This window comes from Hordeum vulgare, chromosome 7H (genome assembly GCF_904849725.1).
Source record: "Hordeum vulgare subsp. vulgare chromosome 7H, MorexV3_pseudomolecules_assembly, whole genome shotgun sequence".
Taxonomy (NCBI): Eukaryota; Viridiplantae; Streptophyta; class Magnoliopsida; order Poales; family Poaceae; genus Hordeum; species Hordeum vulgare.
In genome coordinates, this window is record NC_058524.1 from 532,940,748 (window position 1) to 532,956,219 (window position 15,472).

General features: G+C 46.2%; 2 protein-coding genes across 2 annotated transcripts; both read right to left on the reverse strand.

Annotated features, from left to right (window-relative positions):
- Window positions 1–824: 824 nt before the first annotated feature.
- Window positions 825–2,334, reverse strand: LOC123413576 (alpha carbonic anhydrase 7-like). The gene is made up of 4 exons (XM_045106511.1): window positions 2,175–2,334; window positions 1,632–2,068; window positions 1,304–1,531; window positions 825–1,184 (listed from the first exon to the last, which is right to left on the reverse strand). Exons 1-4 carry the CDS (start codon window positions 2,281–2,283, stop codon window positions 1,092–1,094), a joined length of 867 nt encoding a protein of 288 aa, XP_044962446.1. The 5' UTR covers window positions 2,284–2,334; the 3' UTR covers window positions 825–1,091.
- A 4,297-nt stretch (window positions 2,335–6,631) lies between these two features.
- On the reverse strand, window positions 6,632–8,167 carry LOC123410627 (heavy metal-associated isoprenylated plant protein 27-like). Its single transcript, XM_045103568.1, has one exon. It carries the CDS (start codon window positions 7,889–7,891, stop codon window positions 7,412–7,414), a length of 480 nt encoding a protein of 159 aa, XP_044959503.1. The 5' UTR covers window positions 7,892–8,167; the 3' UTR covers window positions 6,632–7,411.
- Window positions 8,168–15,472: the final 7,305 nt, after the last annotated feature.

Consider the following 15,472-nt stretch of genomic DNA (forward strand, 5'->3'; position numbering starts at 1 on the left):
GCGGGCCGCCGTCCTTGCAGCTCGAGGACGATGGGTGGATCTCGCTGATCTGAGCGAACATGTCGTTGATCGCCGTCGTGAGACCCGCAAGGGCCTTGCTGGTCTCCTCCATGACGGTGGCCTTGCCGTGGCGGGTTTGGATTATTGAGGGGAATCGACTGGCCAGGGTGTACGGTGGTGGGGGGTAGAAGGCTGCTGATACCAAATGTTACGCTCTGACTAGGTAACAAGGTTCGATTACACAGGAATTGGAAGGAATTGATCTAGGGTTCATGGGATACAAGGGAAAAGAGGAATGGGGTGAGAGCCGCCGCCGTCGTTGCTTACTTTCTACTTGCCATCCTCTGTTGCCGCTGTCCTACTTAAGTACTTAGGTAAGCCACGTTAGGCAGGTTAGGCCTGTGTAGCGCGGGTTGGGCTTGCATGCCCTCTCCGTCTTCTCGCGGCCTTGAGCCCCACGTTGGGCGTTTGTGGGACAGCCGGTTGGACCCTAACATATCACTTGGGCTAAATGATTGGATTTGGTCGATTGTCTGCTTTTTTATGTTCATCACTGGCAGATATGAGTATGTTTTCCTCAATGCAATCGTAATATCTTTGTCATATTTTATATGAGTTCTATTTAGACCGATGGTTTATTGATGCAGAAAAAGCTCATGTCACATACCTTCGTGTATTTTGTAAATTCCGATCATTTTATGGACAAAATTGATGGGCGCGGCAAATATGGTGGGATTGCGTTGTGAGCAAGAGATGTGTGTGATCCCTGTCGTGGTCGTTCCTTTTGATAAGGATAGGTAAGTACAAGCACACGACTGTTCCTTACTCTCGGGCCATGCCAAAGTAGCAAGGCCAACAATACGAAAAGAGCATCAGCCTACAAAATGGAATGGTAACACAATCATCAACGTAAACTCTAGCTTAAGTAGCATCTCCTCGCAGTATGTTTTCTTTATTATACAACGAATAAAATACTCTCTCCATCCCATAATATAAGACGTAAAAGAAAAAAATCACAATCAAGCTGAACAAGAACACGGCGTCGATCTGCTGCATGCCGTCTTATTTGGCCGTACACGCTTCCAGCCGTCCTAACTCCCGTCGCCGGAACGAGGCCAGCTGTAGTACAGGGCGACCCCCCTGCCGTTGGCCTCCTGGAGCGGCCGAGCGTTCATCCTGGCATGCTGGACGCACACGATTAGTAGTTAAGTTAAGACACCAAAACTCAAGATTAATTGCTAGCAACAAAACGGAATCACCACATATCCTTGGAGAAAGAAAGGTGGATGGGCAGGTGACGTACGTCGTGGACGGCGTCTCTGAGCAGCTCCACCTGGTGACGCGCCACATGCCGCACCCTGGTGGCGACGGCCCAGGCGATGCCCTCGGTGCACGGCGGCGTGGTGAAGGAGCCCGTGTACTTGTAGAAGGTGTCGCTCCCCCTCACCGGCCTCCTCGGGTCCACCTCGTCCTCGAGCTCCTCCTCGTGCCCCTTCCTCCTGTCCGCGATCCTCTCGATGTACCGCTCCAGCTACATGCATGCATGCATACATGTTACGTACGTGCGTGCGTGTAAGATGGAACGCATGATCTCGTGGTGCCGATGAAACGAGAGGCCGGATGTGGGGTACCAAGTGCAGGGTCTCGTCGCGGTGCTCCCCGATCTGGAAGAGCTGGGCGACGACGGCGTACTTGTTGCTCGCCTTGTCGCTCTGGTGGAGCATGTGCAGCTCCAGGTCGTACCGGCGCCCGTCCAGCGCGTGCTCGCTGGGGGAGTGCCAGTGCATCTGCCGGAGCCGGTACGAGACGCCGTCCATCTCCAGGGACCCCGCGTCGCCGTCGAACCTCACCATGATGTCGTGCCCGCGGTTCACCAGGGTGGCCGGCGAGGAGCGGTAGGTGCGGGCGAGGTGGCCGTTGCGGGGGCCGACGACCCGGCCGGCGCTGGGGACGCGGATCGGGGACTGCTGCCGGCCCCAGTAGCAGGCCGCCCAGTCCGGCCGGAGGAGGCCCCACCGGTCCGGGCTGGTGTCCCGGCCGCTCCGGTAGCTGAACTCCTCCTCGGTGTCTGAGTTTTCCATGCATGGATCCATCAAACGAACCGATCAGCACATCGACTAATCATTTTTCCTACTTACGTACGTACGCGCGCGTGCGCTGCATCGATGGCCTACCAGTTTCTTGCGCCCGCGCATGGCGGACGGCGGACAGAGGAAGAAGCAGCAAGAAGACGAGGACGGCGGTGGCGATGGGCACGCCCGCCATACCGCTGCTCCAAGCCATGCGCCGGTACGTACGTACGTGTGTTGACGATCGAGTACCCCGTGTTGTTGAGTTCGCATGCAGGGGCTGTGGAGCGTGTTCGATCTAAAAGGCGGCTGTAATGTATAGATCGTTACTACAGTCGTTAAGTTAGTGTTCGTTAGTTACTGGTCTTCGTCACGCGTAACGCGAGCGGCCTGCATATGCGGCGACCGTGTATAGTACGAAGCTCACGCCAAGCTTGCATGCGGCGGGGACGGCCAGCGTGAGAGCTTGCACGCTCTTGACAAGAAAACCCATTTTCCATAGCCCGTGGATGGATTGACTATCAACATTCGGTTATTTGGCAAACCAACCCGTGAGAGTTTAATTCCCCCACTTGGCATTTATGTTTGTATTTTTTTTAAATTTTTTTAAGTTTTTTTTGGTGATGTGCATTTAGTGAGAGAACACATTTTCGTCGAATACGAAAACATCTATTATGATTTCATTAATTTTAAAATAATTTGGCAACTCAGTCTCTTGAATTTGCTTACGGGGTTAAGGTGTGTGCGTACATTTATAAGAATGCGTGTATACTCGTGTATATGAACTACTAGGATTGTACTGGGTTAAGAAAAGCATTCAATTATTTAAGTATTTCAAGGATTTGATTTATAGATTAAAAAGGAAAATCATTCTGTTCAGCCGCCTATCGATAATGCGCAACGATTCGTTCCGTCGCTTACGCGGTTAAGGTGTGTGCATACATTTATAGGAATGTGTGTATACTTGTGTACATGAACTACTACTTCGATTGTACTGGGATAAGAAAAGCATTCAATTATTTAAGTATTTCAAGGATTTAATTTATAGACTAAAAAAGGAAATTGTTCTGTTCAGCCGCCGATCGATCATGCGCAGCGTTCGTTCCGTAGCTTACGTTGTTGGATTTCGCGCACACACATCCAATTTTTGCTAGCCCCAACCAGCCACGTGATCTCATTTACTGCACCCTAAAACGACGTTTATGCGATAAAACCTCTGTAAAATACCACTGTTGAAAAAATATCGGTAACAAGACCTATGTTTTTAAAGAACTCTGCAGCAACATTTTCGTTTAAAAAAACTGCACCACAACTTTATTATAAATGTTTCTGCAACGAAACATGTGTTGCAAAATGGTTATACTATTATTTAAAAAAATGGTTATACTATTTCAATGTAATGGAAGATTAGGCTGTAGCCTAGTGGCATGGGTGGGCAGTGGCTCACCCTGCGGCCAGGGTTTGAACCCCGTAGGGGTCGGATTTCTGGTGCTCATCGTGGACGGAATTCTCCTATAAAGCTAAATCTTGGGTGCTAGTGTCCATGGATCTCATTTTTTTTCTATTTCAATGTAATGCATTAGATCTGAACACAAATATGCTCTTGGCACACCATCTCTTGGGTTGAACCAACTACAATAAACCATAACTTACAGCGCCTCCTAGCAATATTGGTCGCAAAATACATGTTTCATTAGCAATATATACTTCATAAGAGAATTATAAGGGCATCTTCAACGTTAACCCTACGTCTGGACCGTGGTCTGTACGTGTTTTTTCATTCAATACGGGGTTGTATCGATCCGCCTAGCGGTCCAGACGTGTATTTTTCCGCAAAACCGAGACAAAGTGGGAGGGGGGCTTTGTGGGCGTCTAGACCGCTACCATGTTCGCATCTCAATGTCTTGACCCACCCAAAACAACCACCCCACTTCTCCTGTGCTTTCCATCCAACACTCGCGGGCACTTCCCGTGATGCATTCATGCCGGCCCAGAGCATCTAGCGACCAACATTGATGCCAACAAGCGACGCGATCGGACGTGAAAGCGACGCTGACGAACATGCCCTCCCGGGCGTCCCCGCTTCAATGTGGGCGTCGTGTCCCGAGAAACCAACTCTGGCCGTTTGCGTCGTTATGAAGCGGTCTGATCATGCAACAGGAGGTGAAGCGGCTCCTCCACGAGAGACAAGCAGCCGCCGGACAAGGCTGCAGCACCCTTCCACTGTTGGAGGGACGATGATGATGACAACGATGGCGGTGCGGAAGGACAGGGCGGCCATGCATGTTGGATGGTCGTCTGGTATAGGCCTTTAGATTTTTTTTCTAGATTTTAATCAAACGGTCGAAATATCAACATTTTTATGTACATTAAGTGCAAATTTTAATTAAAAACATCGTGTTCGCATGAGTTTTGTATCGTTGGTTTAAATGCAATTTCAATTACATGCGACACTGTTGAATGGTCGGCTTCCGTATCTGTGTCCATGGAATGCCTCTTCCCACTCCGCCCACCCCCCTCACGGTCCGCGGACGGATGCGAGAGTAAATTTATAGATCAACATGGAAGATGCCCTAGCCATACAATTTTTTTGATATCCACTTAGTACTCTAGCCACGAAGGAAAAATAGCAAACCAATTAACTGGAAGCATCCCCAATGGCCCTTTCTACGAGAATCTTTATATTGCTTCAATGTTTTGCATCGGACCCAAAAAAATATGCTCTCCGCACGCCATCTCTTTGATTTGGTGTGTATTTCCAACTTTGTGGTCGAAATGTAGTGCCTCGCTCCAAGAATTCCTTACCTTGAAATAAAACATGAAGATGAACTGAATTATTTGCTTCAAGTTCTTCATCTTGATTTTCATATTGTTGTTACGATTCAAGATGCAGAGGTAAGGGTTCTGATGTTGGATGATCTTGGGTTCTGATGTTGGATGATCTTCTGCTGTTGCCTATGTCTTTTGTCTTTTGAAGTGCGACTGAATGTTGCCGCCCGAAACCATGGTCATTTGGCCAGTCCAATATCCATTTTAGTCCCAATTGAAGCAACCGGTAGCAACTACTCAGCAGAACAAATATGTGGCGCAAGCAACAAGAAATCACCAATTAGATCAAATGAATAGGCATACTACTACCTTGTTAAATTACTAGTCGAACTCATAGAGGGAAACAACAATAAATTCCAAATTTTGCTGCCCCAGTTGACTCAACATTGCCGCACATGGGGATCAAGTAGTTTAAGGTTGCAACTGAGCTGGGCACTTACAAAATTCTGTAGCAAAATTCATAAGGCCTCGTTTGATTAAGGGGGGATTGGGGAGGTTTTGAGAGGGAAGGATTTCAGGGGATTGGGTGAATCCCTTTGTTTCACCCAATCCTCTCAAATCCCCGGGGCTTTGCTTCCACTAGTACACCGAGGAGGGTTTGAAAGACATGGATATGAAGGGATTGAAGGGGAACGGAGGGGATTGGGCTAAGCAAACCCCTCCTACCAAATGGGCGCCCGAGGATCTGTGTGGTTTTTGGCCCTCCCGTGGATTTTCCTCTCAAAACCTCCCCAATCCCCCTTAACCAAACGAGGCCTAAGGGGTGGGGTGGCCGCTGACGACGGGATGGCCAGCTGGCCGTTCGACATCAATGACAACCGCCCCATGATGAATAGCCGAAGACGGTGATCTTAGGTGCACCCTTCTCCTCCCTCCTCTTTGCCAGGTTGTTCAACAGCGTGCGGATCAGAGGCAAGTTCCTCCTCGGCGTCGAGGCTATTCGTTGTTAGGTGCATCCTTAATTGACCTCAACGTTTGGAAAAAACATGTGTTGAGAATTAGGAGTGGGGTGGGGTTGCCTAATGGGTTGAATAAAATATCAATGCCAGTTTCCGACTTATCTGATACAAATACATAAGTAAGCATGACCATGTTAAATTTGAAATACAAACATCCCACATCCCATACAAAGTCGAGGTGTCAATATAACTTTTTCATTGTCTCAAAGGATACGACTAGGGAGTGACCTCTCCACACCCCCCCCCCCCCCTATGCAATCTAACTCCCACACCTCGTGTTCCTTCTTTGCCCCTTCCCGAGTATGTCGCCGGTTGTCATGAGGTCACCACTCCTCTCCCTCCATCTCTAACTCTGTTTATCCTTCCCGTCCCGCTCATCCGTCCCACACTCCTCATGCAACTCATCTCATCTCATCGGATGGAGGCTGGTGTTCGGTCCCTAAACCAGAGACTACATTTTTGAAAAATATACTTTTTAATAACTAATAAATACTCCATGCAAGTAAAATACTGTATCTGAGGAAAACACTAGTACTAACAAGAATTATTTATCCCATTGGTAATGCTTATATGTTATTTGAAACAACCAAGGTCATTAATGGTGGGTTTGCTTTGAGCTCAAGCCAACCCTACCAATTCGATTTAAGGTTTTGGTTTCCCATGTTTTGGCCAGTGTTGCAAGAAAAATTGAAGTAAAGTTGGTTAGAATACATGAGCTTGCCAAAATATTGGTAACCATCCAAGCAAAGGCCAAGATTTTGGCCATGACGAAAATAAAAATAGTATTGATTGTTTTGGTTATCATTCAAGCATACACCAAGCCAATAATTGGTTACAGATTGTTCCTTAAAAATACGCACTAAATTGGTTGTGCAGAATTGTTACATACTCCTAGATCGCTACATATGGTTCTTGTAAAGAAAGGAAATTACAATGTGTCTGCTCTATTCTGGAAGAAACTAAATCATTTATTCAATCACAAAGATCCGACCTTGCCTGGCAAGATGAGTTCTCATTTCCAGGCATTGGGCGTGATCTTTGGTGGCCTCCAGGGCTTTCTTAGAGCCTGGAGGTTAAAAATAGGTGGCACACATGGACACAGCAGCAACTGCACCTGACACTGGAGAAATGCCGCCGGACAGTACACCGAGTCATCAGGACGTCGATCGAGGATCATTCCCGGCGGCGAAAGGGCCCGGCGAAGTACAAGATCATTCCAGATCGATCAACCTTGCAGCCGAGCAGAATGGGAAGAAGACCAACGGCCAGAGCTAGCCAGGTCTGCCTCCTAGAGTTTATTGCTACGTACCTCATCAGTGGTCGAAGAGCTTGACCGGCCCCAACACCGCGACGGCGGGGCAGGCTGAAGAATCTGCGACGGGAACGACGACAGGACGGCCAGCTTGCCCAGCCTGCCGCGTGAACCAACCCGGAGAAGCCATGCAGCTCCACCGAGGAAAAAGTGTAACCCAGATATTACTACATAGCAGTTACTACAGTAGGAGTTGCCAAACGTACGGAATGGGAAGAGTTCGATCCTAGTGAGGATCGGAGCTACATGATGGCGCACGCCGCGTTGGGGTTGTCGTCGGAGAAGGCCCCGGTGTACCTAGTCTCGGTGGACGTGGCGCGCGCGAGCGGCGCGGCGTCGGGGTTGGCCATGACGTCGCGCACGTAGCCGGCGGGCGCCCTCTTGTCGTAGGCGCCGGGCGCGTAGGGGTGCGCGACGACGTCGTAGGGCACGTAGGGCCACGGCTCGACGCGCTTGCCGGTCTTGCGCTCGACGCGGCGCATCACCTTGGCGGCGTCGACGTAGCCGGTGACGGTCACCCTGTTCTCCCTGGGGACGACGTCGATGCCGGTGACGCCGTCCATCCCCTCCAGCGTCTTGCGGATCTTGCTCTCGCAGCCCTCGCAGTCGATCCGGACCTTCATCTCCACCGTCTCCAGCTGCCGCCCCTTCTGCAGGTGGCCGCGGGTCAGGGGAGCCGGCCACGCTCGGCACAGCCCCGACAGGGCTTCTAGGAAGCCCATCGACCGACCGACCGACCACTCGACCAAGCTCTGGCAATGGAGGAGCCGCGCGAGCGGAGAAGGAAGAGGGTGTACAGTGTTGTGGTGCTCCTGGGGTCCTCCATGGATGGATGGAGCGAGGGTTTATATACGGCCGAACGTGCGACCAAGACTGGATCGATGGAAGCGCGACCAGGAGCCACCTGTTCCCTAGGAGCAAGACGTGAGAGGCGATCGAGGTGCTTGGCCCGGGGTTGGGCTCAGGGGGTCACACGTACGTCGACAAGCCTGTCTCGCTGTCGCGTGACGGAGCCGCGCCCACGCTCACGTCGTCGTCGTCCCATATATTACTTCGGGACCAGAGTGGCCAGCAGCCCGGCGGAAGGCTCACAGGCTGCAGCTTTCTTCGGATCTCTGCGCCCGCCCGTTGCGTAGTGCCGACTAGCTGTCGCCGTCGCCGTCGCGAGTCCACAAAGGAGAAGAAGGACCACACGTCGGCAAACAATATTCTTCTTCTTTTCCCTTTTATGGCAATAAATATCTCCTCTTTCACGGGAGGTTTCTGGCCTACGGTTTGGCTTCCCGCCGTAAGCGCTTGACGAGTAGAATCACACGCTTAGCGCGTGGAATGACACGCTTAGCTAGCGTGTATAATGGAGACACCGTACATATTTCTCTCTTTAAGTCCCAGTCGAGTTGGAAAAGTGCACTGTTCCTTTTCTCCCTTTTGAGGGAAGAAAAACTCACTTTTCAGTGAGCTGAAGTCTACCTTAAATAACAGAAAGTAAATATGAATAAAGAGGTTGCTGGGCGTAGAACTTTGATTTTCCAATGTACAATTGATTTATTGATGGATGTGTCTAAAACCAAGAACCTAATTCATTGTGCGAAAGTGTGTGGACAAATGCCTTAGAGCAAGTACAACAGTATAGTCAGTTGCTGGCTATAAGCCATTGTCATGTCATCTATAGCCTATCTTATAGCCAACATGTACAATAGTTCATTGTAAAAGTATACTATTTTTTTATTATATGGTCCATCTTTCATATTCAGAAAGGCCTAGGAACACGTGCTAGAGCTGACACTTAGTTAAGAGCCCGCTTACCTTCTCTCCCCTCTTCTCTTTCCTCTAACTAAATAAAAATATATTAGTTTATTTCTTATAGTCAGCTAATCCAGCTTTATTGTATTTGTTCTTACAACTCGACATGTTATGCACCGCGCGATCGACGCCACAACGTTGTGCGCGCTCACGAGATGTGAGCTGATGCCAGACGGCCAGAGGCGTCAAGTGTATCGTGATGAGCTCTCTCCGTGTCATAGTCATATTCAACCACGAATACTGAGAAGTTTTCCTTCACATTGTACTTATACGTTTTTGGGTCTCTAGACGACACCTTGAGACCACATCAGTATGATGTTTCGCTAACCATACTTCTACACGCGGACGCATTCCAACATATCACACGTCGCATTTCTGAAATAGACTAGTCAGTATCCTTCTACATCACGTCAACATGGACGGACCAAAATACAGCTCAGTGGGGACCAGGCTCCCACATAAATTTGTAAATTTCTAGAGAATTAGCTCATATCCTCATAGAAAACTATTTAGGGCTCCTTTGCTTCAAAGGAGCTTCAGAGGATTTTTAGAGGGTTAGAATCCTTATGATTTTTTTCTATATTGGTAGTTTGATTCACATGATTATATTTTATAGAAAAAAATCTGGATCCACCCTTGATCACGAATATCATGTCTATCCGTATTTTCTTTGATTCCCTTCTATCACCGGCGGCGAGAGATTAGCTTGTCAACCCTCAAAAATGAATGATTTTGATTTTGGATTCAATCTTTATGATTATCGCGACTTGTTTGCCTTTGATCCTACCTTGTGTAAGTTAGTGGCATCCAAGTATGCAAGTAAAAATTCATAGATTTTTAAGCAATATTGTAAATGTAATTTCATAGAATTTTATAATAAGTCTAGCACCGCACTCAATCATTGTGGTGCCGCAAACTACTAATTACACTTTAAGCCGCAACTTTACATGGTACACCTTGATTATCATTTTTTCTCACGGTTCTAGCTAAGATGCTGAATACCTCAAAATCATGTGGCAGTACAACAAACATGTCCGTGAATTCTAACTACGTACGAATTTTTATTGATAAATAACATATGTCGTGATCTAAGAAAAGATATGCTCCCAAAATGAGTATTTTACACAGTAAAAAAGTATTTCTAATAGCACTGTTCTTTATCACAATATATGTCCTTCATGAAAATTGGAATGTGACATGTTCGTTGTCAAAGGTCTTAAGATCTATTCTCTAAACATTTATTATTCATACGAGAACATATGAGCTTGGGATTAAAAACACTGCCTTGGAAGATAGAAGTTTACTTTTTCTTACGTAAAGATTGGTTATACACGTAAATATATTAAGTTGGGTGTATCTATAGCTCAGTGAACAGAGAATTACCTTTTTTAAATAAATGTTTTCCTTATACACGTGTTTGAAAGTAAAATATATATTTCATTCTCATAGTTCAAAAGTCGTGAAATCTTGTAAGAATCTCAGCATATGAACAATTTAACACAACTAGAGAAATATACGAGAACACTACTTCCTGATCGATGTACACATATTTTATTTTGCCTCTATAGACAAAATCGACAACACAAGTTGTCTTATTTAGCATTTGCACATGACATCAACAACGAGCAAAATGATGCCTTCCTAACCATGCTTTTGCGAGCCCCAAGGCATCACACATGACATTTCACAAAATAGACCTATCAATATTCCTTTTCGTATTGTCAATCAATCACTTTTGTCTGTTGCTGTTGTCTCCCTCTCCTTCTAGTATATTGTCGACTACGCTTCCATCCTCTGGCGCCCCCTATGGCACCATCATTGGAAGTTAGAGATTTGCTCAAGAACCCTAATGCTTACAAGATATATCTGGATTTGAAATCAATATTAAGGGACATTCTACTCTGCTGCATTTTCACTCCTTCCTCATTCATTCTATTGTCATCCAAGTGATGGATCTATCTATTTGACGGTAACTCACAAAAATCTTTCCAGTGGCGGTAACCGCCGAATCACCCCCAGTGGTCACTTTTTGACAACAAAAAGGTTGATGGAATGTCGACAACAACATAAAGCTATCAGAAAGTGAGTTGTTTGGACATGCAATTTTACAAAAATTGGTAGATTTGTTTTCCAGAAAATTTGGGCGGAAGTTGGGACAAGCTTTCAACAACTTTAGTTAGAATTTCAGAAAAGAATCATTGAACATCCAAAAAATGCATCGAACTTTCTAATTAAATGTTGAAATAAAATGTAGTATCAACAAATACTAGACTTCTATATCGTCTTTGAAATGTCCAAAATTAAGGGGACAAACTTTATTAAAAAGGTACATCAAAACGAACTTCCAAAGAAAATATACCCACTTTTAGAATTTGTGTATTTTTTCAAGATTCTCCAAACATTTTCAAACTCATAGCAAAATATAATCACTCATGTTGCAACACGTACTTGGTCGCTGCCTTCACATAATCGCATAGGACTGTCGTGACGGACGGGCCCAAGATAGTGAAGGAGACGGGAGGCAACAAGGGAGGATGAGGGTAAGATAACAATAAGTGAAAGAGGTGTCGTGGATGGTCAAGAGTAGGAGACAGTGAGACGGGAGACATCGGCAGCTAGTTGCCTTGGTCCTCCGTCCCGTGGTTCAGTCGTGAACTCGTAGGGCAACTCCATTTCGCTCAAGGGTGATCCAGAGGCATAAAGATTTTCCTAGGTGCTAGGAAAGACATGTATTTTTCTTATGGAAGATGAGGAGAAGGGACGAAGGGAGATGGAAGCTAATTCGTGCTAGGGAAAACATGTATTTTTTTGCCTGAGCATGTATACACCATCATGAACACTAAAATTCTGACATATTTTCTGGCTACACACATTGTTCTATGTACATGCCAACTTTCGTAAAGAATAAACATACATAATGTTTGGGACAAATGCTTCAAAATGACTATTTTTAAAGCATTTTGAGGCATTGTTTTTGTTTTCAAACTACCATGAATGTCATATTTAAGCTCCATGGATCTTTAAAAAATAATAATAATAAAATGTTTCAAAAATTCTGGAAAACATCCACGGTATCATTCGGATGTATATTTCATATGTGCAAATTTTATGACCAAATATCTCGGCATGCGAGCTACACAGAAAAGACAAATTGATGATTTTGAAAATAGTGAACGCTGTGCGTGCATTTTTCACTATATTAAACCAATGTTTTTTTTAACTTTTTGTGTAGCTCGTGATTCACTATATTGTCTCTAGGGCTAAAAAAAAGCTCGAAGCTCACGAGCTAAACGAGTAGCTCGAGCGGTTCTAATGGACTCGAACTCGAAAAATAACGAGTCGAGCCGAGCTTTATTGTAAGATCGTTTATACACCAAATTAAACGAGTCGAGTTCACGAGTACTCGTGTAACTCATTAGGTTCGGTATAAACATCAACCATCTAGCACCATTATGCATCATAGGCTAGTCGCATGGGCACAACATTGAGCCCATCCGCAAGACACTAGGCTGAGCTGTCAAGGAGATGCATGTCAAGATTACTTGCCTTACATCCGTGGCGAAATAGCGAGATACCAATCTGGCGAAATAGTGAGATACCAATCTTCCGATTCCCCTTTAACCCTCTTGTCTCATATGTTTCTGAATCATGAGTTCGTGAGGTCAGCAATGCCGCGTAAACACATCGCTCGGGTCATGTACATGTTTTTAGTTTTTGTTCATTATTGTGGTCATGTACAAGTTACTGACTTGTTGATTGTTGTGGTCATGTACATGTTCCTGACTTACTATCACTTTGATGGTACTAACCATTGTGAGTTAAGCTACTTACAATTGTTTTTGAACATTGTACATGTTTAATATGTATATGTTATATTCCCACTTAATAATTTTGTATCATATTCATAAGATCTTATTTCTATATCTATAAGGAGCTTAACGAGTTAAACGAGCTAACTCGCGAGCTTTAAGAGTCGAGCTAATCTTGAATTTGAACTTGTTATAGTAATGAGTCGAGTTGAGCTATCTCGTCAATGAAATGAGCTCTAGCGAGTTGAGCTGAGCTGGCTCGAATTTCAGCCCTAATTGTCTCATAAAATTGTATCCACATGTAGTATACATCCATATGTCAATGTGGATGTTTTTTCAGAAATTTTAAACTTTCAAATGTGATTTTTGAACATTTCGAAAAAAAGTTTCATTGAGGACCAGAACACTGCAGTCAGCATGGGCGGCCTGTTGGACTTGTCTTCGTAGCAACCTGGGGCTGCTGACACGCATGGCACTCAAGCATTGAGGTACCACTAGTTGGTCGAACAAAAAAACATTGAGGTACCACAAAACAACAACCTACACTTTTGAGCCACAACTTTACAAAGTACGCTATATTATTATTAGGTTCTGTCACGGTTCTTGTTTTTTTTAAAGAATCTGTCACGGTACTGATGTGGACTAGCTTTGCACCTACAGATTCGAAAAGATCTTAGCGTGCGAGACTCTCATTATGGAATGTTCCAGAATTCAATGTGTACGATGAGTTACCGAATTCTTATATATAAGAAGAGTATTTATGGATGTTACATGATGGGCCACCCTAGCTTTTCATTTAGAGATATTTGTAACTTTATACAAACACGAAAACCATACCAGTACAAGATACAAGAAATTGTTAAAAGTTTTGTTTTTGTTTTGGAAATGGAGGTTAATACCCCGGTCTCTACATCAATTGATACATGCGGTCATGTTTATTAACTATTAAACAAAGTTCATGCAAGAACAGACATCAATCCATACGAAGCCATCACTCAGGATGGGAATGGGTCGGGTCGGCCCGTCGGGTCACTGACCCGACCCAAAAAATCGAGGCCAATGGGTTGTGTGTTGGAAATATGCCCTAGAGGCAATAATAAAATGGTTATTATCATATTTCCTTGTTCATGATAATCGTCTATTGTTCATGCTGTAATTGTATTAACAGGAAACAGTAATACATTTGTGAATAAATAGATCACAATGTGTCCCTAGCAAGCCTCTAGTTGGCTAGCTCGTTGATCAATAGATGATCATGGTTTCCTGATCATGGGCATTAGATGCCATTGATAACGGGATCACATCATTGGGAGAATGATGTGATGGACAATACCCAATCCTAAGCATAGCACTAGATCATATTGTTCGCATGCTAAAGCTTTTCTAATGTCAAGTATCTTTTCCTTTGACCGTGAGATTGTGCAACTCCCGGATACCGTAGGAGTGCTTTGGGTGTATCAAACGTCACAACGTAACTGGGTGACTATAAAGGTGCACTACGGGTACCTCTGAAAGTGTCTGTTGGGTTGGTACGAATCGAGATCGAGATTTGTCACTCCGCGTGACGGAGAGGTATCTCTGGGCCCACTCGATAGAACATCATCATGAGCTCAATGTGACTAAGGAGTTAGTCACACGATGACGTGCTACGGAACGAGTAAAGAGACTTACCGGTAACGAGATTGAACAAGGTATAGGTATACCAATGATCGAATCTCGGGCAAGTTCTATACCGACAGACAAAGGGACTTGTATACGGGATTGATTGAATCCTTGACATCGTGGTTCATCCGATGAGATCATCGTGGAGCAAGTGGGAGACACCATGGGTATCCAGACCCCGCTGATGGTTATTGGCCGGAGAGGTGTCTCGGTCATGTCTGCCTGTCTCCCGAACCCGTAGGGTCTACACACTTAAGGTTCGATGACGCTAGGGTTATAGGGAATTGTTATACGAGGTTACCGAAAGTTGTTCGGAGTCCCGGATGAGACCCCGGACGTCACGAGGAGCTCCGGAATGGTCCGTAGGTAAAGATTGGTATATAGGATGGATGGTTTTGGACATCGGAAATGTTTCGGGCGTCACCGGTAATGTACCGGGACCACCGGAAATGGTCCCGGGGGTCCACCGGGAGGGGCCACCAGCCCCAAGAGGTAGCATGGGCAAAAAGAGGGAGGGCAACCAGCCCAAAGTGGGCTGGTGCACCTCCCACAAGGAGGCCCAAGGCGCAGGAGGTGGAGAGGGGGGGGGAACCCTAGGCGCTGGTGGGCCTAAGGCCCGCCTAGGGGTGCGCCACCCCCTCCCCCTGCCCTAGCCGCCACACCTCCCATCTGGGGGGCGGGCTGCCGCACCACCTAGGGTGGGAACCCTAGGGGTGGCACCCCCCTCCCCTCCTCCTATATATAGTGGGTGTTTTGGGGCTGTTTGATACACAGTTTTCCATCTCCCTCGGCGCAGCCCTGCCCCCCTTCTTCCTCCTCTCCCACGGTGCTTGGCGAAGCCCTGCCGGGAGACCTCGTCTCTCCATCGACACCACGCCGTCATGCTGCCGGAGATCTTCCCCAACCTCTCCCTCCTCCTTGCTGGATCAAGGTGCGGGATACATCACCGGGCTGCACTTGTGTTGAACGCGAAGGTGCCGTGGTTCGGCACTAGATGGGAATCACACCGCGATCTGAATCGCCGCGAGT